General features: G+C 34.5%; 1 protein-coding gene across 1 annotated transcript in view; it reads left to right on the top strand.

Moving 5' to 3' along the window:
• The window catches only part of LOC129222473 (kelch-like protein 17), a 129,063-nt gene extending 114,699 nt beyond the window's left edge, over nucleotides 1–14,364 (top strand). Inside the window, exon 11 of the mRNA XM_054856987.1 lies at nucleotides 14,154–14,364. Within this exon, the coding sequence (XP_054712962.1) occupies nucleotides 14,154–14,364 (211 nt within the window). The remainder of the gene's footprint in view (nucleotides 1–14,153) is intronic.
• The last annotated feature ends 247 nt before the right edge of the window (nucleotides 14,365–14,611 follow it).

The following is a 14,611-nucleotide window of genomic DNA, read 5'->3' as shown; positions in this document are numbered from 1 at the left end:
CAACCAAAATCAAAATTATGTTCTCAGTAGCAACGTATAGAACAAGTTAAATTGTTGGATTGGGGCTCTGTTTCATATAAAAAACAAACAATACCAACGTAATGGCTCTGCTTAGATATTATAAACAAAACTATCAAATGAAATTTTGATAAAATTGAGAAGTAGATTTTTTTTCGGTTCAACTGTAAAGCAGCGACTGAAACTGCGCAAAAATTGGTACGCAAGGCTAGGTTTTAACACTTAATTTATTACAAATCTGTGATGGGGGGGCGGACCCAATTTGGAATTTTAAAGTTGAGGTTCTTTTTGTAATGAAGATGATTCCTTAAGTTAAGTTTATTGTCATTTCATACTGGACATTATTTTTGTTAAACTGAAATTTTTATTGTAATTGCATTATTCAAATGAAAAAGAGTGCCGTTTTATCTAAACGTTTATTGTAATTTTTCCTCCAGCAAAAAAATAAATAAATAAATAAATAAATAAAGAAGACCAAACAAATTTTTTAAAAAGGTAAAAATTATAATTACGTAACGGAGCTGAAAGAAAAATTGTCAAAGCTAATTGCTAGTTATGTGTACGATCATTTTCTCAAAGACTAGTACGTTTTTATCCTACCTTTTGCATAAACGAAAGAAGAAAAAGCTCCAGGTTTATAGATGAAACTTTTCAAATTATAAAAGGTTAAGTTTTTACAACATATTGATTTCCGATCGTTCCAAAACACGAAAATCAATGACTAGCAGATGCGATTTTTCTCATCCTCCAGATGTAAAATCAACTATGAAATCTAAAATCATAGCAGACATTTGCTTTGAACTTTCAAGAATGCACTGGCACAATTACGTACCGCAAGACCCAGCAACGCGGGAGGGTCTGGAGTCGGAAAGGGCCCTAAAATTTTTGAGTTCTATTCTATTTATTAAACTTTTCCGTATATCAGACTTAGTTTGAATGGTTATGTCTGGTTCCGAAGTTACAAAAGTTTACACTGCTTGGCAGCCCTGCAGAAAAGGACAGCAAAGAGAGGTTTTTAGGTAAGAATCTGTAAGATTGGTGTGCCCCAGTATAACGCCCTCGACTCCTACACCTCACATACTTTTTAGAAAAATATCTCTACTCATTGAGGGCAGGTCAAGCCTAGAGGGATCTTGGTCTGCATGAAAAACTAAATATTTTAATTTAAAAAAAAAGCTGAGGGAAGTAGGCCCGTCATTTTCACGAGAGGGGGAGGGGGCGGTATACGTATATTCAATACATATTATGGAGGGGAGGGGGGGACAACAGATTACATACACACTTTTAAACTTCAACTTTGGATAAGTTCTGGAAGAAACTCCAGATACCTCCTTCTTAATATCATCAAAATCGTTTGAAAAACAACGTTTTTCAAAATTTTGAAAAATACCGGAGCTAAATCCCAAACCTCATCTTTTCCTCTAATATCATCAAAAGTAGCCCAAATTGCGTTTTTAGGACTTCAATTTAGAAAAACATTCTGGGAGATACTCGACCCCCCTCCCCCCGTCTCCATGACATCAGTTTTGAAAATTTAATTTCGAAAATTTGCCGAGAAGAGCCCCTGAACCTCATTCCTTCCTTTAACGTCATCTAAGATGTCCCACAATTGCGTTTTGGGAGTTTCAATACAAAACATTTTCGACGGAGAAACCGGAGCCCCCGTTCCTTTAAAATTACCGTCTGAAATTTGCGTTTTGGGAACTTCCTATTCCTATTCAGAGTCACAACTGACTACAACTGTATTAATGTCGAGGACTGCATACTAAGTGCCTTGCCTCCATTATTTTATTTACCGATAGATGGCAGCACCATCACCGGATCGAACAGTTAATGAGAATTTAGAACTAGTCTAGGAGCTAATAGCTACCTGGTGCTAGCACCCCCAGAGGTATCGTTTCACTTGGGACCACGAGCATATTTAACGTCGCCCAGTCCCCTTTAATGACGACGGTGAGTCTTCGACCATCGAGGTTCGAACTCAGGACCCTCCGGCCCCGAATCCGACACTCTACCGATCGGGCTACCACGGCCCTTTTGGGAACTTTAAAATCGAAAAATCCGTGGTAGAATCTTTAGCTCCTTCCCTTATGTTTCCAAAGATGACACCAAAAAAAAAAAAAAAAAAAATCATGTATTTTTAAACCTTTAATTTCAGAAAATTTTCGCATCGTCTAAAATTGTGCTTTTGGAACTTTAATATCGAAAAATCCCCGATAGAGTCAAGAACCCCATCCATTCCACAACATCATCAAAAAATGCCTGTAATTGCATTTTCAGGAGTTTCAGTTTAAAAAAAACTTCCCGGGAAACCTCTAAACTTTTCTTTTGTTAATATCCTCCAAGGTCGTCTGAAATTGCGATTTTAAAACTTTAGTATCAAGAGGCTGCCGAAAAGTCTCAGAAGTCTTCTCTTACTAAACTAAAAATTGCTCCTAATCGCGTGATTGCTCATAATCACTTTGATGCCGAAAACTTTACGAGTAAGGGTCCACGAACCTTTCCTCCTAACATCACGAAAAAACGGTTAAAATTATTTTTGAAACTTCGATTTCGAAAATTCTAGAGTGGATTTTCGAACCTTCCTCTAACAGTCTATCGTCATCAAAGATGGGCTACAATTGCGTTTTTACGAGTGAAATTTTGTCATCTTTCCCTTTTATCATCTTCAAAGATATCCTAAAATTGCGTTTTCGAAATTCATTGTGCCCTTGAACCTTCCTTCTTCACATCGCCAAAGAAAGTCTAAAACTGCATTTTTAGAGCTACAATTGTGGAATTTTCAGGGGGAAACCCCCTGACCACCCTATTTCTGCACAAATGTTGAATTTACAATTAATTTCATGCTGTTAGCTTTTTTTCTTCTCATATGTAAGCAGATCCGTCATTTAGCGTGTTCAGGGGGGTCAATTGTAACCCCTAGCTTCGAAAAGCTAGATTTTTTTGCAGCCTTTTTGCAGAAACAGTGCGATGCTGTGACGTACGCCGATTCTTGAAAAGGTCTGCAGACTATTTCTCAGATCGACCCCCCCCCCCAAAAAAAAGTTTCTTAAACATAAGTAAACATAATAAAGTCAGACCAAACAACGTAAGTAGAAGCACAAATTTGTAAATTACAGCAGACACGTGTTTCGGCGTTACAGGGAACGTCTTTTTCAATGCAAAAAATAATGAGCTTATGGATGAAAAGACATCCGACAAAAGCCAAGAGCAGATAAGCATGCAGCTTAAAGGATAAAAACAGCGGATTAGCCAAACACCAATGACAAAGTTATAAACCGATCAGGAACCAATAGGAATGCAAGCAAAGGCCAGGAGCTTTCTCTTAGGTACGAACCCAGAAAGAAAGAATTCAATTGGACAAGGATTAAGCCGAAGCTTAAACAAAAAGAAAAGAAATTGTCAGTAACCGTGAACCGCAAGAAAGGAAAAGCAGAATGGAAAACCATGAAATACAATAAACAGAAACAAAAAATATTCGAAAAAAGGAAAAATAAAGATAAATAGAAGAAAATTGGGGGGGGGGGTGTCAATCCAGACAAAAAGGTAAAAATAAACAAAGGAAGATAGATAAAAATCAGTGGGAAAAAAAGGGGGAGGGAATGGGGAAAGGACAGTATTAAAGATATGGGAGCCAAATGTTAGAAAAATATGGAACTGCACTAAGATCGTTAACTAAGTTAGAACTGTTCCTCAAAATATGAAAGGATTCCCAAAAGTCAAGATCTGCTGAATTGGGGCATTTTTGGATAATCTGATAAGAGTTAAAATCAAAGGAGTGATTCGAATCCCAACAATGTTGAGCAATACTAGACTTATTTAATTGTTGTTTTTTCACATAATTTTGATGCTCTTTCAAGCGAATTTTTAAAGCACGCCGAGTCTGTCCAATATAGGCAAGTTTACAACTACAATTAATTCTATAAATTCCACAACAATTAAGAGGGTGAATAGGATCTTTAAGAGAAGAGAATGAAAGTTTATTAATAGGAGAAAACACCACCTGGAATTGGAAACGTTTTAGAATCTTAGCAACCTGATAGCTTACAGATGGAAAGAATGGCAAAACAACCAAATTCTTTCTGATGAAGGTTCGGTTAAGAACATTAGTTTGGGATTTATTTGGAAGTTTTTTATAAATGGAATCAATCAAAGTTGGCGGATAGTCTCTATCAATTGCCACAGCTTTAAGATAATTAAGTTCCACTTTAAGAAGTTCCGACGAAGAACAAATATTAATTGCGCGATAAACAAAAGAATTGAAAGCAGAATATTTTTGATTTGGAGGATGAGACGAGTCTATGAGGAGGTAAAGAGACAGCAAAAGGTTTGCGATAAACAGTAGTTTCAAAACCAATTTCAGTACGAGAAACAAGTACATCAAGAAATGAAATGCAATTATTCCGTTCTTTCTCACACGAAAACTGAATATGAGGATCAATGGAGTTTAAAATAGATAAAACCTCATCACTCTCAAACTGATTCTGGTTCATTAGAACAAAACAATCATCAACATACCGAACATAAAATTGGAACTGCAGTTTTTGGAACAGCTTAACCTCAAAATAATGCATGTAAATATCACTAAGAATGGGGCTAAGTGGGTTACCCATAGCCAGACCATCTAACATAATATAAAAATTCCCATTAAAAACAAAAGAACATTGCTTAAGACAAGTACGGGTAAGGAAAATTAAATCCTCAATTTCCGTATTGGTGAAATGAAATTCAGAAAGTCCTCTACGAAGGCATAACAATGAACCTTCGACGGGAACGTTCGTAAATAAAGAGTTAACATCAAAAGAAGCCATAAAAGAATTATTTGGAACGAAACTATGAATTTTTTTAACAAACTCAACAGAATTTTTAATAGTAAATAAATTGTGACTCCTAAGGGGAGAAAACACAGAGACTAAATATTTTGCAAGTTTGTACGAAGCCGTACCAATATTGGAAACAATCGGCCTGAAAGGAATACCAGCTTTATGCACCTTAGGTAAAGCATAAAATCTAGCACAATTAGCAATAGATGGTACAACAGAGCGTTTAACATTTGAAGGAATAGACTTAACAGACTTGACAGCAGATGCAATAGTTTTTAAGTCTTTATCACTAGGATCTTTAGAAATTTCAGCATATGGCCCAGAAGAAATCAAATCATTAGTTTTATCAACATAAGATGATTTGTCAAGAACAACAATTTGGCCACCCTTGTCAGCTTTGGTAACAACCAGATCAGAATTCGAAACTAAGTCTTTAATAGAACGGCTAACAGTATTAGCAAATACAGGTTTAGAAATTTTCGAGTTAAAGTCAATATTAGAAGCTATAAGATGCCGAATCGAATCTTTTTGAGAGGAAGTTAAGGCACTAAATTTAAAAGCTTTCTCAACAGGAGCAATAAGCTTTGAAAAAGAAGGATTATCACTCACGGCAAAATTATCATTACATTTTAGAGCCTCAATTTGAGAATTACTTAATGGAACGCTTGAAAGATTAACAACAACATTCTTATTAACAACAGGTAAATTATCAAGAGGAACGACATGAGAAGATTTACAAAGCATAGCTAATTTCTTTTTCAAAACATTTGATGTTTATCAGAGGAACGAAGGGCTCTAGACCAAGAATTTCTGTCAATAATGTTAAAGTTGGGAATGGAATTAGAAACCGAAAGATGTAAATCATAAAGTTCACGTTCAATAAACGATAAATGTTTCCTAGTTTCCTGGATCGAAGCTCTGAGTAAAGCCAATTTCGACCGAAAGATTACTTTGTCAATTTTTACAGAACGTGGTAAATTACATTTCAAAGAAATAAACTTCGGAATAATTTTCTTGCGCCTACACTCTTGAAGAAATTTTAAATGGTTCAAAAAACGAAATTTCTTAATCCGAAGATTGGCAAACCTATTGATTTGAGACATAATCAAAAGCAAAACCAAAACAAATGAAAATAAACAAAATCAAACAATAACAGAATGAATAAGAAACAAGAAGTAAAAAGTGACGATCAAAATACAACAATAGACAAAAATTCCGAAAACAAAAACAAAAACACAAATTGCATAAAAGGCGGAAAATGTAAACGTAAGGCCCGTTTAAGCCAAAATAATAAGATAAATAAATACCTTTGTGCTGAATAGTAAAGTCAGACCAAACAACGTAAGTAGAAGCACAAATTTGTAAATTACAGCAGACACGTGTTTCGGCGTTACATGGAACGCCTTTTTCAATGCAAAAAATAATGAGCTTATGGATGAAAAGACATCCGACAAAAGCCAAGAGCAGATAAGCATGCAGCTTAAAGGATAAAAACAGCGGATTAGCCAAACACCAATGACAAAGTTATAAACCGATCAGGAACCAATAGGAATGCAAGCAAAGGCCAGGAGCTTTCTCTTAGGTACGAACCCAGAAAGAAAGAATTCAATTGGACAAGGATTAAGCCGAAGCTTAAACAAAAAGAAAAGAAATTGTCAGTAACCGTGAACCGCAAGAAAGGAAAAGCAGAATGGAAAACCATGAAATACAATAAAAAGAAACAAAAAATATTCGAAAAAAGGAAAAATAAAGATAAATAGAAGAAAATTGGGGGGGGGGGGTGTCAATCCAGACAAAAAGGTAAAAATAAACAAAGGAAGATAGATAAAAATCAGTGGGAAAAAAAGGGGGAGGGAATGGGGAAAGGACAGTATTAAAGATATGGGAGCCAAATGTTAGAAAAATATGGAACTGCACTAAGATCGTTAACTAAGTTAGAACTGTTCCTCAAAATATGAAAGGATTCCCAAAAGTCAAGATCTGCTGAATTGGGGCATTTTTGGATAATCTGATAAGAGTTAAAATCAAAGGAGTGATTCGAATCCCAACAATGTTGAGCAATACTAGACTTATTTAATTGTTGTTTTTTCACATAATTTTGATGCTCTTTCAAGCGAATTTTTAAAGCACGCCGAGTCTGTCCAATATAGGCAAGTTTACAACTACAATTAATTCTATAAATTCCACAACAATTAAGAGGGTGAATAGGATCTTTAAGAGAAGAGAATGAAAGTTTATTAATAGGAGAAAACACCACCTGGAATTGGAAACGTTTTAGAATCTTAGCAACCTGATAGCTTACAGATGGAAAGAATGGCAAAACAACCAAATTCTTTCTGATGAAGGTTCGGTTAAGAACATTAGTTTGGGATTTATTTGAAAGTTTTTTATAAATGGAATCCATCAAAGTTGGCGGATAGTCTCTATCAATTGCCACAGCTTTAAGATAATTAAGTTCCACTTTAAGAAGTTCCGACGAAGAACAAATATTAATTGCGCGATAAACAAAAGAATTGAAAGCAGAATATTTTTGATTTGGAGGATGAGACGATAGTCTATGAGGAGGTAAAGAGACAGCAAAAGGTTTGAGATAAACAGTAGTTTCAAAACCATTTTCAATACGAGAAACAAGTACATCAAGAAATGAAATGCAATTATTCCGTTCTTTCTCACACGTGGAAATGTAATTTACCACGTTCTGTAAAAATTGACAAAGTAATCTTTCGGTCGAAATTAGCTTTACTCAGAGCTTCGATCCAGGAAACTAGGAAACATTTATCGTTTATTGAACGTGAACTTTATGATTTACATCTTTCGCTTTCTAATTCCATTCCCAACTTTAACATTATTGACAGAAATTCTTGGTCTAGAACCCTTCGTTCCTCTGATAAACATCAAATTGTTTTGAAAAAGAAATTAGCTATGCTTTGTAAATCTTCTCATGTCGTTCCTCTTGATAATTTACCTGTTGTTAATAAGAATGTTGTTGTTAATCTTTCTAGCGTTCCATTAAGTAATTCTCAAATTGAGGCTCTAAAATGTAATGATAATTTTGCTGTGAGTGTTAATCCTTCTTTTTCAAAGCTTATTGCTCCTGTTGAGAAAGCTTTTAAATTTAGTGCCTTAACTTCCTCTCAAAAAGATTCGATTCGGCATCTTATAGCTTCTAATATTGACTTTAACTCGAAAATTTCTAAACCTGTATTTGCTAATACTGTTAGCCGTTCTGTTAAAGACTTAGTTTCGAATTCTGATCTGGTTGTTACCAAAGCTGACAAGGATGGCCAAATTGTTGTTCTTGACAAATCATCTTATGTTGATAAAACTAATGATTTGATTTCTTCTGGGCCATATGCTGAAATTTCTAAAGATCCTAGTGATAAAGAGTTAAAAACTATTGCATCTGCTGTCAAGTCTGTTAAGTCTATTCCATCAAATGTTAAACGCTCTGTTGTTCCATCTATTGCTAATTGTGCTAGATTTTATGCTTTACCTAAGGTGCATAAAGCTGGTATTCCTTTCAGGCCGATTGTTTCCAAAATTGGTACGGCTTCGTACAAACTTGCAAAATATTTAGTCTCTGTGTTTTCTCCCCTTAGGAGTCACAATTTATTTACTATAAAAAATTCTGTTGAGTTTGTTAAAAAAATTCATAGTTTCGTTCCAAATAATTCTTCTATGGCTTCTTTTGATGTTAACCCTTTATTTACGAACGTTCCCGTTGAAGGTTCATTGTTATGCCTTCGTAGAAGACTTTCTGAATTTCATTTCACCAATACGGAAATTGAGGATTTAATTTTCCTTACCCGTACTTGTCTTAAGCAATGTTCTTTTGTTTTTAATGGGAATTTTTATGTTATGTTAGATGGTCTGGCTATGGGTAACCCACTTAGCCCCATTCTTAGTGATATTTACATGCATTATTTTGAGGTTAAGTTGTTCCAAAAACTGCAGTTCCAATTTTATGTTCGGTATGTTGATGATTGTTTTGTTCTAATGAACCAGAATCAGTTTGAGAGTGATGAGGTTTTATCTATTTTAAACTCCATTGATCCTCATATTCAGTTTTCGTGTGAGAAAGAACGGAATAATTGCATTTCATTTCTTGATGTACTTGTTTCTCGTACTGAAATTGGTTTTGAAACTACTGTTTATCGCAAACCTTTTGCTGTCTCTTTACCTCCTCATAGACTATCGTCTCATCCTCCAAATCAAAAATATTCTGCTTTCAATTCTTTTGTTTATCGCGCAATTAATATTTGTTCTTCGTCGGAACTTCTTAAAGTGGAACTTAATTATCTTAAAGCTGTGGCAATTGATAGAGACTATCCGCCAACTTTGATGGATTCCATTTATAAAAAACTTTCAAATAAATCCCAAACTAATGTTCTTAACCGAACCTTCATCAGAAAGAATTTGGTTGTTTTGCCATTCTTTCCATCTGTAAGCTATCAGGTTGCTAAGATTCTAAAACGTTTCCAATTCCAGGTGGTGTTTTCTCCTATTAATAAACTTTCATTCTCTTCTCTTAAAGATCCTATTCACCCTCTTAATTGTTGTGGAATTTATAGAATTAATTATAGTTGTAAACTTGCCTATATTGGACAGACTCGGCGTGCTTTAAAAATTCGCTTGAAAGAGCATCAAAATTATGTGAAAAAACAACAATTAAATAAGTCTAGTATTGCTCAACATTGTTGGGATTCGAATCACTCCTTTGATTTTAACTCTTATCAGATTATCCAAAAATGCCCCAATTCAGCAGATCTTGACTTTTGGGAATCCTTTCATATTTTGAGGAACAGTTCTAACTTAGTTAACGATCTTAGTGCAGTTCCATATTTTTCTAACATTTGGCTCCCATATCTTTAATACTGTCCTTTCCCCATTCCCTCCCCCTTTTTTTCCCACTGATTTTTATCTATCTTCCTTTGTTTATTTTTACCTTTTTGTCTGGATTGACACCCCCCCCCCCCCCAATTTTCTTCTATTTATCTTTATTTTTCCTTTTTTCGAATATTTTTTGTTTCTGTTTATTGTATTTCATGGTTTTCCATTCTGCTTTTCCTTTCTTGCGGTTCACGGTTACTGACAATTTCTTTTCTTTTTGTTTAAGCTTCGGCTTAATCCTTGTCCAATTGAATTCTTTCTTTCTGGGTTCGTACCTAAGAGAAAGCTCCTGGCCTTTGCTTGCATTCCTATTGGTTCCTGATCGGTTTATAACTTTGTCATTGGTGTTTGGCTAATCCGCTGTTTTTATCCTTTAAGCTGCATGCTTATCTGCTCTTGGCTTTTGTCGGATGTCTTTTCATCCATAAGCTCATTATTTTTTGCATTGAAAAAGGCGTTCCATGTAACGCCGAAACACGTGTCTGCTGTAATTTACAAATTTGTGCTTCTACTTACGTTGTTTGGTCTGACTTTACTATTCAGCACAAAGGTATTTATTTATCTTATTATTTTGGCTTAAACGGGCCTTACGTTTACATTTTCCGCCTTTTATGCAATTTGTGTTTTTGTTTTTGTTTTCGGAATTTTTGTCTATTGTTGTATTTTGATCGTCACTTTTTACTTCTTGTTTCTTATTCATTCTGTTATTGTTTGATTTTGTTTATTTTCATTTGTTTTGGTTTTGCTTTTGATTATGTCTCAAATCAATAGGTTTGCCAATCTTCGGATTAAGAAATTTCGTTTTTTGAACCATTTAAAATTTCTTCAAGAGTGTAGGCGCAAGAAAATTATTCCGAAGTTTATTTCTTTGAAATGTAATTTACCACGTTCTGTAAAAATTGACAAAGTAATCTTTCGGTCGAAATTGGCATTACTCAGAGCTTCGATCCAGGAAACTAGGAAACATTTATCGTTTATTGAACGTGAACTTTATGATTTACATCTTTCGGTTTCTAATTCCATTCCCAACTTTAACATTATTGACAGAAATTCTTGGTCTAGAACCCTTCGTTCCTCTGATAAACATCAAATTGTTTTGAAAAAGAAATTAGCTATGCTTTGTAAATCTTCTCATGTCGTTCCTCTTGATAATTTACCTGTTGTTAATAAGAATGTTGTTGTTAATCTTTCTAGCGTTCCATTAAGTAATTCTCAAATTGAGGCTCTAAAATGTAATGATAATTTTGCTGTGAGTGTTAATCCTTCTTTTTCAAAGCTTATTGCTTCTGTTGAGAAAGCTTTTAAATTTAGTGCCTTAACTTCCTCTCAAAAAGATTCGATTCGGCATCTTATAGCTTCTAATATTGACTTTAACTCGAAAATTTCTAAACCTGTATTTGCTAATACTGTTAGCCGTTCTGTTAAAGACTTAGTTTCGAATTCTGATCTGGTTGTTACCAAAGCTGACAAGGGTGGCCAAATTGTTGTTCTTGACAAATCATCTTATGTTGATAAAACTAATGATTTGATTTCTTCTGGGCCATATGCTGAAATTTCTAAAGATCCTAGTGATAAAGAGTTAAAAACTATTGCATCTGCTGTCAAGTCTGTTAAGTCTATTCCTTCAAATGTTAAACGCTCTGTTGTTCCATCTATTGCTAATTGTGCTAGATTTTATGCTTTACCTAAGGTGCATAAAGCTGGTATTCCTTTCAGGCCGATTGTTTCCAATATTGGTACGGCTTCGTACAAACTTGCAAAATATTTAGTCTCTGTGTTTTCTCCCCTAAGGAGTCACAATTTATTTACTATAAAAAATTCTGTTGAGTTTGTTAAAAAAATTCATAGTTTCGTTCCAAATAATTCTTCTATGGCTTCTTTTGATGTTAACTCTTTATTTACGAACGTTCCCGTTGAAGGTTCATTGTTATGCCTTCGTAGAAGACTTTCTGAATTTCATTTCACCAATACGGAAATTGAGGATTTAATTTTCCTTACCCGTACTTGTCTTAAGCAATGTTCTTTTGTTTTTAATGGGAATTTTTATATTATGTTAGATGGTCTGGCTATGGGTAACCCACTTAGCCCCATTCTTAGTGATATTTACATGCATTATTTTGAGGTTAAGCTGTTCCAAAAACTGCAGTTCCAATTTTATGTTCGGTATGTTGATGATTGTTTTGTTCTAATGAACCAGAATCAGTTTGAGAGTGATGAGGTTTTATCTATTTTAAACCTCATTGATCCTCATATTCAGTTTTCGTGTGAGAAAGAACGGAATAATTGCATTTCATTTCCTGATGTACTTGTTTCTCGTACTGAAATTGGTTTTGAAACTACTGTTTATCGCAAACCTTTTGCTGTCTCTTTACCTCCTCATAGACTATCGTCTCATCCTCCAAATCAAAATTATTCTGCTTTCAATTCTTTTGTTTATCGCGCAATTAATATTTGTTCTTCGTCGGAACTTCTTAAAGTGGAACTTAATTATCTTAAAGCTGTGGCAGTTGATAGAGACTATCCGCCAACTTTGATGGATTCCATTTATAAAAAACTTTCAAATAAATCCCAAACTAATGTTCCTAACCGAACCTTCATCAGAAAGAATTTGGTTGTTTTGCCATTCTTTCCATCTGTAAGCTATCAGGTTGCTAAGATTCTAAAACGTTTCCAATTCCAGGTGGTGTTTTCTCCTATTAATAAACTTTCATTCTCTTCTCTTAAAGATCCTATTCACCCTCTTAATTGTTGTGGAATTTATAGAATTAATTGTAGGTGTAAATTTGCCTATATTGGACAGACTCGGCGTGCTTTAAAAATTCGCTTGAAAGAGCATCAAAATTATGTGAAAAAACAACAATTAAATAAGTCTAGTATTGCTCAAAAAGCTTAAAAGCGCTGGACTTAGTTGTTCGGTTAAATTGGTAAGTTTTTTTCGGTAGAGCGTTCGGCTATAAACTATCTGAACTTCGGGCAAGCTTGGGCTGTCCGACATAATATCAAATTTGTATTAGTATTACGCATTACATGTAGTTATAACATACACACGTAATAAAATAAATGCAATGGGAATGCTACTTGGTGTTTCGACTCCTTTATGCAGGCTACAGTTATCATTCGGATAAGTTGACTGTTAATCGAAGGGTGTTCTTCCTTTTTTTTTTTAAAGCTTTGACTACATCCAGACCACACAGCATAATGTAAGCATAAAAAAGTATTAGATTTACCTAAAGGAAATCCTTTTTGTGCAGAAAAACATTTTCATTGTATGCTGAAATGTAGATGTTTCTAATAGCTGTGTTCGACCTTTTGTACAAATAAAAAAATACTACGTCCTACGCCAAATTAAAACTACGAGTTTCACCCAGTAAACCTTTAATTTTTTATTCGCGCGAATACGATATAAAGCATTTAAATTATTATCAACTTCATTAGCAAGAAATAATTTTCTACTCCTCTGCTTTCTGCTGAAAAAAAGAAAAAAAAACATTTTGTCTACGTTCGAAAAATTACACTTAAAAAACGGACTCGGTTCAACTGGTTTCGGTTTTGAATTTTAAGTGTTTGATTAAAAGAGAAACATGTGTGGGCATTTAAGCCGTAACGGTTAAAGCAACCTTCTATGTGAAATAGTTCAATATTCAAAGATAAAAACACTTATTTTCAATCTAATTTATTACTTCTCTAGAAGGTTTGTTTCAATTGCTACGCGATATCTTCGTCATTCTTTAATCAAATTCCATGCTTTACGAACAATTTTAAATCATATCATGCTGGTTAATGACAAAACATAGAAGCATGATATTATTATTATTTTGACAAAATGCTTTTTTGCTGTTTTTTACTACGCATTCCTTCAATAAATAGCTTTCGAAAAGGAAGGCGCAATTGCTAGGTTTGTTGGGGTGTCGGGCTGTTAATCAGAATGGCGCCAATTCGAATCCGTGCCAATAAATATCTCTTTAATGTTTCTTTTTTTCCCGTCAGATGCTCACTTGGGCAGGACTGTATTTGCCACAACCTGTTTTTTCACATGCACAATTATTGCTTTTTCACGAGTTACTACTCAGCCACACTTTAAATGACGACCAAAAGGTGAGCGATGATCAAATTATCACAACGTTGTATTTAACGAGGTTTTGTTACTGATGTCTTTAAATTACATACCTTCTCTTCTGCGCTTAGTTTTTTTCGGTTCTTCTTCATAATGTTCTTCCTTTGAAATTTTTAAAGAGCGAAATGCCTTATGAAACGATTCGAAGCACAGTGCGGAGTTCCGCACGGGTCGACTAGTATAAAGTAACTGTTCATGAAGATCTCTTTCATGAAAATAAAAATAGAAATTAATTTTCTCGTTTAATGATTATGCTTCGACTGAACTAACTTGCTTCGACTGAATGGACTGATTTCTTATGTTTCTAGGACCACCCATGAAGTTGTAGAAACAGAAGGCTATCTCTATGCCATTGGAGGAAACGATGGCAGTTCGAGTTTGAGCACTGTTGAGAGATACGATGCGAGACACAACAAATGGATGCTGGTGACATCAATGACGCTCAGAAGAAGCAGTATAGGTGCAACAGTTCTAGAATGCCCAAACCTAGAACGTATTCTTACATCAGATGGTGCTTAAAAAAAGTGGTGAATAACTGGACCAAAAAACTGAGAAATAAAAATGTGAGAAACAAGATTCGTAACATTGAAAGATTTTTATGCAGTCGCAGAATTCAGTCCTTTTAGTATGAAAGGAGATTTTAGGTTTTTAAGGGAACAAAACCAACATTCCTCTTTTAAAGCGTTTCCTTAACCGGTTGTATGAACTTTTATAAAATGTTGTGTAAAACTGCCGTGGGCAGGTAAAGGACAATAACTGCTAATTT

This window comes from Uloborus diversus, chromosome 5 (genome assembly GCF_026930045.1).
Source record: "Uloborus diversus isolate 005 chromosome 5, Udiv.v.3.1, whole genome shotgun sequence".
Classification (NCBI taxonomy): Eukaryota; Metazoa; Arthropoda; class Arachnida; order Araneae; family Uloboridae; genus Uloborus; species Uloborus diversus.
The sequence above is the reverse complement of the archived record's forward strand: the minus strand, read 5'-3'. Positions and strand labels throughout refer to the sequence as shown.